Below are 18,523 nucleotides of genomic sequence, written 5' to 3'. Positions count from 1 at the left end.
AATCTTGAGTAAATTAGACAATTTCATCAACTACTTGAGTATTGACAAAAATATGAACATCACCAGTTCCAACAATAACTACATGGCTTTTTTTTTTTTCACTTCATTGGACTACTATAGTTTGCTCACATGTTTAAAAGAGAATTCCTTATGCGGACCATGCTAATGACAATGGAGAGACAGATCCAGGCATTTGACACCAAATGCTTACTGAGACAGCTCCATATCACTCACCAGAACATGATTTTTTCATAGCACAGTTGCCACTCAGGTGGGTGAACAAGACTGCTTGCTACTGGCAAATGGCCAAAACTAAGTTGGTTTGGTCATTTTTCTAGGCATGATACCAAAGACAGTTCTCCAGGGGATGTGGAAAGATGACACTAAGGTAGAGGAAAAACAATGGCTGGCTAACATGAAGAAGACAGGTTCCTTAACTCCTGAACAGCATGTAGCACCCTGGGCAGGCTGGCTTTGGACCTGTTAAAGGAGTAGTGATGGTGTTCATAAGAAATTAGATATTTCTCAGCCTTGACTTGTTTAGGTTGGTGATCATCTGATCTCTGGCACCTGAACCACTCGCAAGTGTGATAACTTGAAAAAGTATATTCACTTATGAAGCACTGGTTTATTCTCTATGTTCTTGGAAAACAAAGTGGCTTGTTTGTGTAGAGCACACTAACACTACACCACACCTGCTTTAAATTCAAGATTACCCACTCAATATTTCAAATAGTGCACAGTTTACGTGCATATATAACTATGCAAACTAAGTTCAACAAAGGCTAGTTTACCCCAAAATAAAGTAGTTTAGGGGTTTTAATAATGGAAATTTTTTACCAGCAAAGTGAATTGATTTTGATATTTTTCTGTGGACTACAAAGAAATGTGCCTATGACGTCAACAAGTCAAAAAATGTGGTTGGAAGATATAGCAGATGTCCAAAAGTAAATGTCATTGCACTGTTGTGTAGTCATATTCTCAGAAAAGACTGCAAATGCTGGCCTGTATCACATTCAGTGTACTCCTTACCATTCTGAGATGGAGTAAACATTGTGCACCAACGTGTGTTCATGTTATCTATCAAACGTGTGGGTGCATGTTGGGGAGGCATTAACAGTTCCTAGTAGATGACGATTTGTATAAGATTCTCACAAAATCTGTATGAAATGATTACAAGTTTCAGTAGTTCATGTATATATTGTGCTCACTTTTCTAAAAATGCATTTTACATTTATGCTTTCTCATTCATTGCCTTACCTCCACTGCATACCTACTCCCTTTTCGTCAAGCAAATTATATCAATAGATCCTCCCTTTTTTTTTCTAACATGAGATTTTGTGGAATTAATTCAGCTATTGTAATAAGCATACTTACCATGGACTTCCATTAATTACAACACTTCCACATTTATTTCACAAAGTCTACTCTAAATCACTTTTGTGGAAATGAAATAAATTCTTCTCACATTTTTTGGGGGGATGGTAAACCATTGCAACAAAACATAGTCACATGGCTGTAGGACACTGGCTCAGGTCTAATGCTTAGTGGAAGGTAGATAATTGAGTCATGTACCTTTTCAGGGGAGTAAAGATTGTAATGGTGTATTACTCAAGTGCAATGAAGCATTTGGGAAACAAGAAACTTATTGTGAAAGAATGAGCTCATAAAACTGTGTTCAAGTACCTTTTCAATAACTACACAGGCCAGGAACCCACAAATATTTTAACTAAGTGTGACAACAAAAGTGCTGTCATGCATGCCATGAGGTTGCTGGGGTCAAACAACACAACTGCATGTATTATTACTAATAATACAGTATGCTTATACAGTGCCATATCTCTGCCCTATGGGCAAGCTCAAGACACTTCAACAAATGATAGTGTTCTGAAGTAACTAAGATGACAACAAAATAATGTAGGTGGTAGCTGACTAAGTACTCCACGCCAAAGGGTATAGCATCCACACCTAGCATGAACCACAATCTACAACCCAAATATCGTGCATATACAAGAAAGAAGACTCATCTATATAGAAAATGCAGTTTGAAGCATCACATCCAACAGAAGCATCAGTCGCACTGGAACGACAAGCCCCAACACACTTTAAACTTCATTGATCAACAAAGGTCATATGGAACTGAAGACTGGAACAACGCTGATCTTGATGTCTTCATGTCAAAAAGTAACCGAAGCCATCAATATGGAAGGGGCACCTGATTCCAAAAGCATGATAGACATGTCAAAAACATGCATAAGTGCAATATGAAAAATACGTCAGATAAGACAAAAATACCACAGAGCACAGCCACCTTCAGCCGGTTAGGTGAAGAGACATCACTCTATTCATGCCAAACAAAATTTCCTACATGCAAATTTCAGGTATTTCACATTTGATTGAGGAATGTTGCATTGCACTGTGAAAAAAATCATAAAAGGATCATAAAGAATCTGCTCTCAAAGAAATTAACAAGTAAATAAAACATTTATGTTTCATACAAATATTGAAAACAAGAGCTGCCCCAAGACATGACTGGATGGTATTAGACCATACAACAGCCAAAACTACTTAAGTTCAATTAAGAAAAATCCTTAGATGACCAGCTATTATAAACTTTCAATGTGCTGACTAAATGCCCCAGAATTACACATTGTCAGGGATGTAAGGGGAACAAGAAGAGACTAGTTGCATAAAATCATAAAGCCACTGCTAGCTGTTAAACAAAAGCAGGTACATAAATATATTTTTGAACAATACGTGCAATTTTAAAACTATGTACATATCACAGATGCATTTTCCTGTTTGAAATGCCATTGACAAAAAGTCATAGTCCCAGGCACAGTCACAGGGTTAAGCAACAGATCAGTGTAGAAGCCAGTGTCACTAATGTCATTTCTTCTGTCCATCTAAGCAAAAGCTTCATCATGATTTGGTGGAGGTAGAGCTTCACTTGCAATGGCATCATGGTAACCATTTATGATATGACAATTAGGTCGCTCCCGAACCCTTAATTTATCAAGCGCTTCAATGGTTGCTTGACGGGATTGATTAAATTCCTCCACCCAAAGCTGAAACATATTATTAGAAGTCTGTACTATCTGAAAAGACATGATAGTTATGCTCAATGCTTCTACATATGGCAAACATAGTAGACTGGAAGGCAAGAATAGCTGCAAGATAACTTACACATTTTATTTATTTATCTGGCTATTTATACCTCCCAAGCTAAATTTTAAAAAAAATCCACTCTTAAATATTGTACTAACAGGCTATAGTGAAAAAAAAAATTTTGTACAAATTTTTTACTTCTTACATGAAAAAGACAACTAAATAAAAAGAACACACACCTTTACTTCATCATGGTACATAAGCAGACTGAAGTCTTCTCTGCTGCGGGTCTTCTCTCCATAAAAAACATATTTTTGCTGGGGGAAAAAAGTAAGAGTCAAAAGTGCACAAGACATCATAAGCAATACCTGAAGAATCTAGGAAATGTAAAACAAAACAAAACAAAAAAAAATGTGATTTCAGTTCAGTCCTAAAGTAAAAAAAATGTAGGCCTTGTTTATTTTCTATCAACACAAAACCCTACAAATATTTATAGACCTAATACATTTATGTACATTTTTTTTGCTGATTTCTGCTAATTTCATGCGCTGCAATCTGAGGCTGTCCTTTGCTTTTTCAGCCATGGGACTTCTGAATGCGACTGTGTGTGAGAGAATTGTGGTCATCTGCAGGTCTTCAAATAGTGTACTTTGTTACCAAATAATTAATGGATGGGTTTTAGAAGCTGAAATTTACAGGATTAGTTTTATATCGCCTATATCTATCAATATCTGCAAAATATGCAAACCATTCTGGTTGTCTTTAAGATCAGTATAGTATGTTGCTTTCTGTTGCTCTTGCTCAAATGTGACTAACAGTTTCTGCTACATGTGGATACTACATGAAATGCTATAACCTGTACACGTACCTCTGACGGTGAGCCAGCAATATAGTGTCCAGTTAGCGGTGCTGATTCTTCTCTACACATGTGCAGCTCTTCTTCACTTAGAGTTACTTCCTCTTTGTAAATCCCATGGTCTTCTGTCAATGTTAATTACAATAATGATTAAAAAGAAATAAAAAATAGACTGCAACAAGCACATATTATTACAAAGGGAAGAAAACATAACAAATACTTCAATAAAGTGCACCACTAACAGTCCTCCAACAAATGCTGAAAAGTACTGAAGAAAAAATTATTTCATTAAGCAATCACAAAATATTTCAATGTCTTTCTCAATTATCACTCATGAATAAGTAAAGTAATATGCAAGTAAATGCAAGAAAAAGAAGACTACTTAAAACAAAAATTCCATTATGGGTGTGTATGATCTCCCTTTACCTTCAATATCCTCCACAGCCATCTGTCTCCGATACTGGATGCGGAACATGAAGGACTCCAGCACAAAGGCCACAACAATATTCATTACCACCTGTTGGATTTTATTCATAAATACATCGCAAGTATATAAATATATCAAATACATTAAGTACTTCACAAAGGCATTTAATCACATGCATCTCATTTTTACACACCTGTGTATGATAATGCTGTAGGGAATGTAAGCTATAATGATGTATTAATGATACTTATGAGTAAGGCAAGAGGATGCATGAGAACATGTGTCAGACAGTTTCACACCTTGGATACATCCCTACACATGCACTACATACTTTATGAACCTAATATATATGTGTGTGTGTGTGAGGTGCTTTGTAATAAATGATCAGAGCTATACAAAGTTCATTTCCTTGGAATTTTTGTTTTCTGCTTTTACTTATAGAGAATTATTCAGGGACTTAAGATTAAAATATATATATAGACTTGCAATAAGTATAAACTGAAGTGCCTGAGCCTAGGAGAGTAAGAGACTAAATCCCTCAGTGTATATCTGGAACATGAACTCTGAGAAGCTATTTTATTTTTATCTTAAATCTGATGTCTATTCCCAAAACAGACACAAATACAAATGGTGAGAAAACATTTCTGCTTGCTTGATGAATCTCAAAATGATCTTACCATCATGACTATGTAGAACAGCATGAAATAAATGCGGGTCCACTCGCTGATTGCATGAGCATAGCCTTCCTGCATACCAAAACTACAGTGTTAGTGATCTTTGTCCAGATCACAGATCCACTCAGAGCAGTTGCTGAATGGTTACTCAGCTCAACACATCTAACTCTACTAGGTTAATGCACAATAAGCCAGAGTACTTCAGTTACAAATGATTTAACATTACCGAGAGTTTGACAATATATAATGAGCTAAATTAACATACATATGTGTATGTTGGACAATGTATTGTGTGCATACACACACATCCTTCAGAAGCATATGCACAGTGAGTTGTTCATCTTCTTTTGTATTAATGCACTTATGTCTAAATAAGAAAAATCAAGTGTAACCTTACCATGATTATAAACCAGTTGTTTACAACTGTCAGTTCAAACAGTGTCACTGCAAGATATTAAATAGCATTTTATAAAATTGAAGCCTCTGCATGCTCTATATTTTCATCCCAAATCAACATTTTAAACAAATTATTTTTTTGGCTGCTGTGGCACTCATTTACTGCACAGATGTATATTTCTGCTGGACTGCTTGCAGACCCATTTTCTACATTAATTTCTAGAATGAACCCAAAGCACAAATGTATTTCTGGTTTTAACTATAAAGAAGATAAGCAGACGATGTAAACCCTTGTGTTGACAGAGGTACAAAAAACTCTGTTATTTTTTCAGTTATTGGCTCTAAGTCATGAGAAGTGGAGGCAAAAGACTTGCAAAAAAGTAAGGAACAAATTTACTGGAGGTCTATTGTTGGCATAAGACTTTGAATGCTTTTCTCTGGTTTAACGAGACCTGACAACCTACAACTTATCAACAGGTTAAGAGTTGGTCTCAGCAAACAGGCAGCAGTCCAGAGATTTGTGGTCACTGCAATGCAAGACAACAAAATTTCAACATACCACCAGATACAAGAAGATTTTCAAAACTGTTTAAGTAGTAGAAGCCTTGAAAGGTTTTATTCTCATACATGTAGAAATCCTCAACACTTGAATTCCTGAAAAAAAAAACAACCCACAATGGATAGTGGACAGGAAAAAGAAGGATGGGACCCTGCAAAACATGACAAAAGAGAAAAACAACTTAGTCTAACCATAACCCAGTGTTTACAGATCAATAGTTATTTCATATATTGTTCAGAATGCCTTTCCTTAACTTTGCAATCATTTATAATATCAAATAAAAAACCAACATTAAAAGAAGTCATGGCTTTAAATGTTTATGCAATGTCTGCTGACATTAATTCTCTAAAACATAAGAGCATTAAGTTAACCTTTCATGCATGTTTATTTAGCAGGAAAGTGCATCCACACATACAGATAGTGTCCCATGATGAGATCTGAACCCTGAGTTTCTCACTGCAGTGGTGACAAGCAATTGTTTTAATCACTACACTACCGGGTGCCTCTAGCTTTTCATGCAATACAGTAACTTTGCTTATTAGTTTATTCCTTGTTTTTCCTCTGAGGAGCATAGGGCCGCATCAACACCTCGCCAACGGACCCGGTTTTGGACAGCCCCCTTCAGCTGGGCCCAGGTGGTGCTGATGTCCTTTACATCACTCTCTGCTGTTCTTTTCCAAGTACTTTGCTTATAAAGAGTCTATAATTTCTTTGTACAATGCTAAATTCAAAAAGCACATTTACACTTTATTTTTTATCAGATGCATGTATCCAGAGTAATGCCCTGCAGGTTAAATTATCAAAGATGTAGCTTCTTAAATAGTTATTGTAGAGAGGCTTCTCTTGAATGGACTGAAACTACTTACACACAAAAAATGAAAATAAAATCCTGCTTACTTGCAGCAATTGCGAAGGTCATAGCCAAGAAAAATCTCCATGCCCAAGATGGCATAAAAGTAGTAGACCAAGATTATCACAAAAACAAGACTTATCAGCCGATGGAACAGCACAAACAAAGTGCCAAGCACATCACGGAAACGACGTTTGATCTTAAACAATCTGAAAAGACCACATTGCTTATGCATTTCTAGGAGGTAGGCAAGATGCTTTGTTATCTGAGACAACCAAACTAAATCATCTAAATCCAATGCCTAAGACATTCTGATAAAAAAATGTATTACGAATGTTTCCTTTTTCAAATGCCTCAACTACTGATAGTACATGCGCTCTCAAAGGCATGGCTGACTGTTCTTTACACACTCATTCATGCACATAAAGCAGTTCCTTGTTATGTTCAAGATTTTATCAAACATTTATGCACAAAAATAAATTAACATACTGTAAATATTACTCAAGTCCAGAACAATCCAAGTTATCCTTACACATTACTCCTAACAACCTTTCCCATAATGTTACTCCTTTTTCCCACCCTTCCCTTTGCAATATCATGTTACTCTCTGTTCTTGTTCTTTGGTTCCTCTTTGTTTCCTGTATTTGATTTTATTCTTCATTAGTACTGTTGTTTGTTCTTTTATATTTCATATGTTATTTGTTTTCTGGTCCCCTTATGTTGTCCATGTTTTGTTCTTGTTCTTAGGTGCTAAGAGCATACTCCTGAGGTGTGTGAGTATGCGCTCGACAAATTTTGCATCATTTATTATTATTATTAACATATGAATACCTGAGAAGGCGAAAAGGACGAAGAACCATGATGTAGTAAAAAGATGTCTCAAAGAGTTCACCAAAAACGCCTATTACACTCACTACAGTCACTAAGAAATCAAATCTGAAACAATGCCAAGCCACTAAAAAACATCTTTCACACTCATTAAAGTCATGAGGAAGAAAAATCTGAAACAACAATGCCCACTAGTGAAACATGTTGCACTCACCAAGGCATCCAATAAATGACTTCATTGACAAAGAAGCAAAGAGACTGATTGTTTCTAAGCTAAGTTTTAAATTGTCTCCCACATGACAGTTTTAATGTCCGTACAGGTACCAAATAATTTAAATAGGACCTCTGTTCACATGAAACAGAAGGCTGAAAGAACACAAACAATAATCAAACAACAGAAATGAATGGAACCAAACTGGTAGCTAAACTAAACAGTTTAATGAAACTCACACGTCCCATCCATGTGTGAAATAATCAGGTATTCCTCGACCGATGATTTTTAGCATAGCCTCAATGCAGTAAACTGAAAACAGTATATGTAACCGTTAAATAAACAGCATAGAGGAAAATACCTAGTTTATGTGGAAATGATATGGTTTATTATGATTCTGTTTGCAGGATACAATGCCTCAAATGAACCTGAATTGTTAATATAATGCACTCAAATTTAACAAGCTATAATGCACAAGAAAAAAATATCCACTTACAACAAACAAATGTAATTGAAGTCCAGCTGGATGTGAAGTCATAGGACATCACATTTATGTTTCTGACTGTGGACATAAAATAGAATTAAAACCCCTGAGATTATCAAAATATCAATTTTGTTTTGCTAATTGTTTTAAAGTAACTGTTACAAATTTAGATCATGGAATGATAGATTAAACCAGTTGCAAATTTTCTTTGCCTTCTTTCCACTATTCACTGGATACTTTATAAAAAGGAGAGAAAACTCCATTTCTTGTCCTTTTTAACATCAAGAAGAAATCAGCCTGCTTCACCTTTGGTTAGGATGTTGAAACCAGGAAATCATTCATTCATTCATTATCCATTACACAAGCTCTTAAATTTAGTCTGACTCAAGACGTACCCTATCTCATCCTTTTTTTAAAAAAAAAAAAAAGTTAAGCAAAGAAAGACAATACCTGAAATGTTGATTGTTTCACCTAGAATCCACAAAAAATTAGCTGCGATGACAACATCTGAAAAATATAAAGGTTTTTCTTTTGTACAAACATACTGCATGACCCTGAACTTGTAAATTCTATACAAATATTGTGCTTGTGTACTTCTTTTGAGTAATATCAAGTTCTGGTAGAAAAAATACTTGTTTGCACTTACATATGCATATACATACCCACACACATACATGTGGGCACACACATAGTTTAACCAGAAACAGTGTTATAACAATATTCTTTTATGAATGTTCAAGGAGTCAGTGTTCTGCAAAAGAATCTGTGAAGATTTTATTTTACACAACTACATAGCATTCCAAATGGATTAAAAAACATATCTGGAAAGAGCAATAACATAGTTTTCCCCATCATCAACATATGTTTCTCTCTAATAAAAATATTAAGGCTAGCAAGTGACAGAAGACACACTCACATATAAAATAGTCAAAGTAGGGCCAGGTTACAAGCCAGTGTATTCCTACAAAATAAAATCAACAATAAAAAAGCTGCAAAGAGCAGCAAAAGAAAGCAAACTGTCATAGAGACTGGTTAATCCATCACAATATAAATCAAGACCACAATTAAACATATTCATCCAGTTGTTGCGGTAACATTGTTTATTCCTAGTGTTCTGAAGCTTTGTTAATGCTACTGTAGGTCACAGTCTACCATCTGTCATGACAATACAGCACCATATTTTTAAAAAGAAACAGACAGTGGAGAAGTACATTTCCTTTGTACATTTTTTTGAACAATGCTTATATCATCTGGTCAAAGATGACATACATCAACCTTAGGTTTTTTTCCCGTTAACGTAACTGCTTACTAGCTAATGATATAAAAATATCCTATGCATGAAAAAAATAGTCTTGCTTAGCATAAGCTGCCTTTGTTATTAAAAGCAAAATCTGACTCATGCTCACCTCTAAGTACTTTGTAGCATGGATGACGGAAATTTGATGACCAGAGTCTTTTGTCACATTTCTCCTAAATTTTCACAGTCAGGGTACAATAAATAAACAGAAAAATGGAATGGAAAAAATAGGGGAAAATATAACATATTCAATAAAAGTTGTAATAAAATTAAAATAACAAAATTTAAAAATTCATGACAAGAGTACACTATGCAAACTAGTGATTGCTGAATCCAATATTTTAGTGAAAATTTTTAGTTTTACACTGATTATAATCTGCAAAACAGTTTTAAGCCAAATATAATGAAAACCTTTCTAAATAAATTCCCATACACACAATTCTATAAAATGAAATAAAACCCTTACATTCCAGCTTAGTCCAGCCTGATCATAAATACCAAAAAATTCCTCCAAACTTAGACTCCCACTCTTGCTTGTGTTCAAGAGTTTGAACAGCAGGTAGCAATCTCTCCTTGCTGTTTCAAAATAAAGCAGTGATGAGCAGAATTATAAACAGCTGGTTCAAACAATTATACAAAAGAAGACTGTTTAGAGATCTGAAGGGTGTAATTTGATTTCTTGAGGCAATGCTCAGTGCAAGATACCCAGCTCTCCCATTGCCTTGACAATGTAAAACACATCCATGTTCAATCCCTGGTCTGCGCATGGGGATATTTATAGGCCTGTATTTTGAAAATAAAACGGGTGGTGGTGGTGATGGTGGCTGGGAGGGGGGTTATAAAATTTTGGGAAACAGTATCTTGCATAAGTCATCACTCAGTTATCACCAAAAAAAAAAAAAAAATTCATCCTACTAGATCTTAATGGCCTGTCAGCATTCTTGTTTAAAGCTCTCCTCCAAAGTTTTGTTCAAAGCATCATGCTGTTTTATGTTTGTTTATGAAAAACTGCTAAATACAATTTGAAGTCTACATGTACTTTCTCCTCTGAGGTCAGCAAAAACAAAACAATAAAATCATGCATACACTCACCAATTTTAGACTTAAGCAGAACATGTGAGTTGAACTTCAGTTACAATTTTGTGTTAGAAATATTTATGAATGCAATAAAAATATATATTAATGAAACAAAAGCACCAAGCAAAACTAAAATGAGGTCTAAGTGCAAGGACTCACATCGTCTAGGACTATAATAATGCATCATGCCTACAAAGTGCCGTAAGGAAAGCTTGTTATAATTCTGAAAACACAAAAAGCTAAATGTTAACTTAAAAGAAACATACAAAAACAAGAAAGGTTTATAATAATCTTTCATATATTCAACTGCCAATGTTAACTTTTAGATGGTAAAGGTTGCATAAAGTCATCTAATTTTGTCATCTGCTCTTCCATCCTCTCACCACCAAAAACAAAACAAAAAAAAAACCACACAACAAAACAATAAAAATCAAAACCATCAAACATAATGACAAACACATATATTAATACATATTATTTATATTATTTAAGAAAAAAGCAGTAACAAAATGAACAATTATCAACCCCCCCTCTCCCTATTGTTATTCCTCCCCATTTATATGCCCTTAACTTTATATATTTTAAATAACTGTTTACTTGTTGAAAAAGACAACCCACAGTTATCCCCCAAGATTCCATGTTTCTAGAAGAACTAGTACCTACATTTCCTAAAGAAATCATAGATGTATGTTCATGCATTTTAGTGTTATCAGAAATATGAATATCATTCAGGTGCTATCACTCAAAGCACATGCATGTGTATATATATATCCATATCCATAAAGCAGTAATAAAATAAAATAAAAAAATTCAACAAGCACATTACAACCATGAAAACAATGGAAAGACTGGCAAAACTGGAAGATAGATATACCTGTTTTGTTACCAGTAGGCGAAAGGCATGCATGCAAGCTTCTCGTTTATGAAGAAACAATGCTTTTAGCTTGCTCTTCTCCAAGTTGGAAAATGCATCATACACCACAGCCAGCAACTGTCAACATAAAAAAGAAAACAACCATAAAACCTGCTTGTAGTATTTACTACTTTCTTTTTAAATTATCTTAACTATTTCTACCAGCCTCCTTTATTATCAAACTACCTGTTTATTCAATTATAAGAATATTTTTATAGAACTGAACATATGAGGGAGTGTTAAAGATTTATGGTTTGAAAAGACACTGAATTGATCAAAGAAGGTAGTGGGAGAAAAGGGTTGGGCTCCAAGGCTTGCATGCTGTGCCTGAACACAGTTAACAGTTTAGATTTCCCCACCTCTAGCCACTAAACTGTGGAACCCTTTACTTTTAAGCTAGATTCCTTCACCTAACAGGTCAAAGAGATGACCTCTCCCTTATTTTGTTTCTGTATCAAGGATGTGTTTCAATTTAGAGATCACCAAAGGATCTTCCTCTCTGTATATTACCTCAGTTGCATTTTTCTGTTTTTAAGAGTAATTAATTAATTTTGCATTTAACAACAGTGTGAAGTTACTGCATCCGTTTACTGACTTTCCATGCTATCTTACTTCCTTTTGTTTGGTTATACTTTTCATGGCAGAAATCTTAAGTCATGGTGAATTTACTCATGGTTACCTTCTGCTGTTGTACATAATGTGATCAGTCAACATTCTCCTGATCTTACTAGATCCTGTTTTCTAAACATTTCCTGAAATGCATCTCCACTGTTTAATCTGTAGTGATCACCCTTTCTGAATGGCTTATGGCTCAAGATTTTTACAATGATCATCATTTTACATCGTTGACACTGCCTTGTGGATCCTGTAATGAGTACAGTTTGCACTCATTGCTATGACAGGAAGGCACCATGAGTGCCTGATCTTCCTTCATCACACACACTTTGTGGACATCTACCAACACACACTATCACTGTGTGCCCAACATTAACACACACTTTGTGGATGTTTTACCCCATCCCTCTAACATAACTAGCATGTCTAACATGCACACAGTTTTTTCTAAAATATAACGATCACAGAAATTACTAATCCATCTTTGGCTCCACTTTGGAGATCAATTAGATTTTCATAGATGTTATACCAGTTAATGAAGGACTATATAGCTACACTTTTTAGTATTAATAGCACAGGGTTTAGCCTGTTCTGAGCAAAATAATGAAATCAGCAATGCATCCATATGCAAACAACATAATTACAAACATTACAGGTATGCATACCTACACTCAGTTTAAATTTTTATAGATACATCTGAGGTTATACATTTTTCCATAATCTCAGAAAGGAGATCGAGTACAATGCAACCTATTTCAAAGATCTGCTCATTCCTTTATTTGGTAAGTGATCAAAAAACTAAAAGGCAATAGGCACTGAATAAAGTTGACACAAAAGTCAACTAAATGATTGATAACAGCAGTGCAGACAACATAGAACAAATAGTACAGCTAGAACAGTTGCAGGTTAAGCCAATGGTGCATGTAACAAAAATTTTCAAAAAATAAAGAAAAGCCAACTGGCAAACTGTGCATAAATAACCATCCACAAGGACAGAGCTATATAAAAAAAAAGAGAAAATAAAGACGAAGCTGTGAAAGTGACTGATGTGAAACAAAGATATCTTGAAAAAGTAAGTGGTTAAAATGATTCCCTTCCCCAGGAATGAATGTAAAAACTGTTTCTGTGTAGATGAAATGATTAAAATGGTGAAAAGAATGGTCAGAAACATTTCAAAGTATCTGGTAGGTGGATAACAACAGTTAACATTACTTACTATTTATAAGCATACTGCCTGAATGGCAGAATTATGACTGCAGCAGACAAACCAAATAGGCTAAGGTAAGAAAGTAAATTCAGAATCACTTGTGCTTGCTCAAACATTTACTTTTAAAAAAAAAATATTTTGAACAATTGGTAATAAGAAAAAGTACTTACAAGATTCATTAAAAAGTACAACTCCAGTGACAAGTAGGTGATAAAGAAGAGGGCATAGTACCTGGAGACGGAATATGCTGGCATCATCACATCAGGGTAGCTAAGAAACACACCAGAAGAATTCATTAACATAAGGACTGCATGGGAAACAATACAAAGTCAAAACACTTCAGGGTGACAATCCGTTTAACATGACAAAGATGCACTTTATCTTTTTCAACAAACAACTCATATAACACATTTTTGTTTTGATTTCACTTAGAAGCAAAATGCTGATGAGTTGTGGTAATAAATGAAATGCACATCACCTTCACTAAAATTTTAAAAGTTGGAAGGAATGGAGGGAGAGAGCTAGAAAGAGAAAGAGGTAGATTGTCAATATGTGTGTTCGTAAAAAGTTAAAAAAAGTATGTAGCTCCAAGTCACTAAAACCACACACAACAACTGTACAAAGATAATCCAGTCAAATAACATGTAAGTAAATTGGTGATATAAATATAAATAAAGAAATGTATGTGCACATGTATAAATTAATTTCACTTTAAAATTCAGTTGCTTTTGGTCCTCAACATTTTTACAGCAAGTAAGTTTCTCTCTTAGTAAATCCATTTCATTTTTTTTTTAATTTCTGTTTAGTTTCTATCTCCTTTCTTTACAACTGTTTCTACATGACATAATACTCACTTAGCTGTAGTCAGCAGAACAAAAAGGCTAATGAAACTGTCTTGGATTGTTTTGAAGTACTGAAAAAATGGCAGAGATTGTGCAATACAAGGAAATCTTGCCAAAAGGCTTAATAGTAAGTATAAGTAATTGGCAAACAGAAAGTATAACTGGCAAAAACATCTCATAAAACATTATGAAAAACGTTACATAAACACTACATGTAAAATAATACATAATCTGATCTTACAATTATTTCATCCCTATCTTCCAAACACTCAAAAATGTAAAACAAAAAATTCTCTCCCACAGGTTTTTCATACTCACTGGGTCACTAGGAACCTGCGAAAACAAGTGAAACCTGAAATGACAGCAAAAATTCCCATTTTTCTCAAATTCCCTTTTGTTCCATAAAGAGAATTAAGAAAAATCATCTAGATCTGAACTATAGTAATAAGCCATTAAATATGAAAAAACAAAAACACTCTATGGTTACAAACCTAAGTAAAGGTAATTTCAGCAATGATTTATATGCATGTAAAATCTAAGCATGCTTTTCACATTTTTCCCATCTAGTACCTAGAATGGAGAAGATAAGCATGAAGAATAGGAGCAAGATGATCATGTCCAAGATTGGAGCCAAGGACATCAATATCTGGCGAGTGATCCTGCATGATAAACAGAAAATAACAGAATTCTAATACTAATAAGTTTTATATAAAAAAGTATTATGTCTTTGTTTGCCTTTTAGCTTTACTAATGATACTAAGTATGCAGCTAAAGAGACATAATACTTGCTTCAACAAACTACAAACTTGAGACAAAAGGGAGACAAACCTGCGTATACCTTTACAGTAATAGAATGAATCAGGAAGAGAGGCCTCAGAGCTCGTGTAACTCGAAAATGGTTAGTCTGCCTGATCAATACCACAAGTGCTTCTGTCATCATTAGGGAGGACCAGCATCAGCTTAGAAAAGAATCAAAAACAAAACCTCTTACCAAATTTAGACAGCATCAATATCGTATCATTAACATTGTCATCATTTTCCTTCTTGCATTCCTCCAACGCAACTCTTATTTCAAATGACAGGCTAGTTCAGTGCAACAAAGCTGAGCAAGTAATCCCATCCTGTTCTTAAGACACAATGCTCCTATACATCAAAATAGATGAAAATCTCTTGTCACCATGAACATAAAGTGAAATGCTTACATCATCAATGCTGGGAGTAAAACTTATTAGGCATATTTGTGGACATTTGTGACACCATGATTTTACTCTTTTTTTTTCTATGCATGGCAATATTTATAATGATGTATCTCAGAAAAGGAAGTTACAACGGAGAAATCTTTTAACATTTACCTCAAATTATAAAACTGTATAAGAACACTTCTGTATTTAAATGTTAGATATCCCCATAATCTGTCCTCTCATACTCATCATTTTATCTTCTTTTAACACTGACAGTAACAAGAACAATTGATCAAATGCACTGGGTTTGAAAGGAAATAATTACAATGTTCTTTTAACTACTATTAAATTATTTTTGCCTGTCGTGTAAGCAAATGAAAATTTAATACAAGAGAAAAACAACATAAAAAATATGATAAACAATAAACTATTTTTATAAAATTTTACTTCTTCGCTGACCTTGACCACAGTGCGTTTGTGATGCAGAAATGTGTAAAATCCTAACCACTTGTATCTGATGAAAAGCTCAAGGCTAAGGAAGAGGAGAAACAGCACTTCCAATGATCCATGTACCTACAATTTCACATATTATAAATAGTAGCACACGCAATATTATTTGCAACTATTGCTGAAAAATAAGCTATAATTAAAAACATAAACAGTACAAAAATAATAATGAAGAAAAAGAAGATTACATTCCAATTACAATGTTTCAAAATATCTGTAACATCTTTGTTTACATATAGAAAGAACCATTTTTCTTTTTAAAAATCATTAAAAATTTTATAAGCAACAAAGCCTTGGGCAATTGATCAGATAATGAGCATTCATTTTTAAGGACTAGTATTTTGAATGTGCCTGAAATTTTACTGTACATGAGCTCTTGGGTTTATGGTCTCGCCTTAGAAAAAAAAGTCTTTAGAGGTTGCCAGTAACACTGATGCTGAGGTTGTTAATTAGGCTATAATGATCAATGTGAACAAAAAAGTTGTGGTATTAGATCTTGTCCTAGATATTTGTCAAACAAATTTCTGTCATCAACAAACATGCTGTAAATGTCACTACTGTTGTCAGTAGAACTCACTTAACTCTATATTTTTGAGGTAAGAGACGTGTAATGAGGTCAGTAGCACTCTATGTTTCTATGTTTTAGGAGTAAGGGAGTTGTGATAAGGTCAGCTATCAGGGCATTTTTAAAATGGGCTGTCACTACTGATGATGGGAAAACTTCTTTGTGTGTGATATTATGCTAACAAATGACAAGTCACGGTAGTCATGGTTACCGAAAAGATCTTACCCCAACGGGCAGAGAAAGGAAGTTAACTGCTGGACGTTCACATAATGCCAGTAGCAATATGGCTATTGCTGCTATTAAATCAAGTGTGTGAAACCAGCAGTTATGAGCCACCTGTAAAGGTTGTAAATTTTAATAAAAGCTAAATAGAAAACAAAATTGAAGAGTAAAGCCCCTAAACTTTAGCCCCAATTGTAATGTCAGGCATGTTTCCTATTACCAATTATAAGGAATTCTGATAAATTTGATGCATTATTGCCTTTATACATTTACTAAATTGACATAAAATGTGAGATTCTGCTAATAATTAGCAACATTAATTTCATATGTACATGTCAAATTTCTTTTTTTAAATTAGAAACGTTAATAGGTTTTATGCTTATCTGAATACTGTAATGTCTTCTCACCAATACTCAACTGAGATTCTAACATATATGCATAACATTTATAAGGACGCAAGCTTCATCAACTGCACTAGGGCTTGTCTTATCTCTCACTGCCCAGCTATCTCCCTACTAATCCAGACATGGACAGGGTCATAGGTCACCACAATCTAGACTATCTAAATATAATACTTTCTCTAGAATACGACAAATACCTCATAGGCAGGAAGAGAATCATGAGATCGAGGGTGTGTGTTGAATTTGTCATTGTTGCTCCCCTCTTGTAAAAAGATGGCAGCTTCATGATAATTCAGCTGCCACTGCTGCCATCGATGATGCTCTCCTGTTTGACTGTTGTAACACTGTTGAGGATTAGAATATCCAGACCCATATTTCCCACTTCATTTGCAATGTCACAGTCATGTTCACCTGAAAAAGCATATCCATTTGTGCAATAGGAGAAGCAGACAGCCTCATAGTTATAGATGAAATGGAATTTAAACTCAAACGCATGCATTTAAACTCAAACGCATACTTTCCACAACTGTGTAATGGATACCTATTTCATAAAGGGTTGGGAAAGGTGTGGTGGCGAGGGAGAGATAAGAACAAAAAGCCAGTCCAAGATATATGATTAAGGATCTCAATCTAAGTAACGGGAGTACCTTTGGCTTTACCTTTTTATATGCAACACAGAATTTTCATTCCTGATATAAAGCTCTGAATGATTCATTTAAGCCGTAGTTGCTGGTCCATTTGGATTCGGCGCAGAATATACATAATTTCTATGCAAAACTGAGCAGACGCTATAATTAATAAAATGCAATTAACTTTATTTATCCCAGAAAGCCATGATAAGATTATGTCGAAGATGATAGATGATGATGACAAAAATTATTACAGCTCTGTCTCTGCCAGAAAAACATGGTGAAAAACACGAAGACATAACGCTACATCAGTCATATCATGTGTAGCACACAAATGTTTACAAGCAGCACGCTCGATTGATCACCGTTTTTCCATCGCACGCTGATCTAGTAGCGCTGTACATCTTTCATCTACTCTTGTTTTATTATACACACGCAAACATCGACACTCTGAATAAATTGCACAGCACGAATGAAAGTGATAAAATAAAACTTAACATACTTATACTAGATTCTCTTCCTCGTTCAGTAAGGTCAGCTGAATGAGCGTCATGAGTGCCATCCATCTTTAATTCTTCGACGTTGACTTTGTGACCACTTCCTGTAAGAAGTCCCTAGTGATGGTGTACAAAATGTTCATACATTAGTTCACTTTAAATTGATTAGTGAATGGA

The 18,523-nt window shown here is 34.6% G+C and overlaps 1 protein-coding gene across 1 annotated transcript; it reads right to left on the bottom strand.

Annotated features, from left to right (window-relative positions):
* Positions 1 to 608: 608 nt before the first annotated feature.
* LOC112561455 (two pore calcium channel protein 1-like) lies at positions 609 to 17,935 on the bottom strand. The gene is given in 28 exon segments (XM_025233967.1): positions 609 to 3,068; positions 3,348 to 3,425; positions 3,977 to 4,089; positions 4,391 to 4,481; positions 5,069 to 5,137; positions 5,463 to 5,509; positions 6,021 to 6,115; positions 6,918 to 7,079; positions 7,702 to 7,806; positions 8,149 to 8,221; positions 8,406 to 8,471; positions 8,844 to 8,900; positions 9,310 to 9,354; positions 9,800 to 9,863; positions 10,157 to 10,266; positions 10,927 to 10,990; positions 11,642 to 11,758; positions 13,673 to 13,772; positions 14,357 to 14,415; positions 14,663 to 14,697; positions 14,915 to 15,003; positions 15,173 to 15,197; positions 15,200 to 15,287; positions 15,289 to 15,303; positions 15,985 to 16,098; positions 16,823 to 16,933; positions 17,418 to 17,601; positions 17,880 to 17,935. Coding segments are annotated over 28 exon segments (2,394 nt in total). The 3' UTR covers positions 609 to 2,906.
* Positions 17,936 to 18,523: the final 588 nt, after the last annotated feature.

The sequence above is a fragment of the Pomacea canaliculata genome, linkage group LG4 (assembly GCF_003073045.1).
Source record: "Pomacea canaliculata isolate SZHN2017 linkage group LG4, ASM307304v1, whole genome shotgun sequence".
NCBI classification, from domain to species: Eukaryota; Metazoa; Mollusca; class Gastropoda; order Architaenioglossa; family Ampullariidae; genus Pomacea; species Pomacea canaliculata.
Note: the sequence above shows the minus strand (reverse complement) of the source record. Positions and strands in the feature narration are given on the sequence as shown.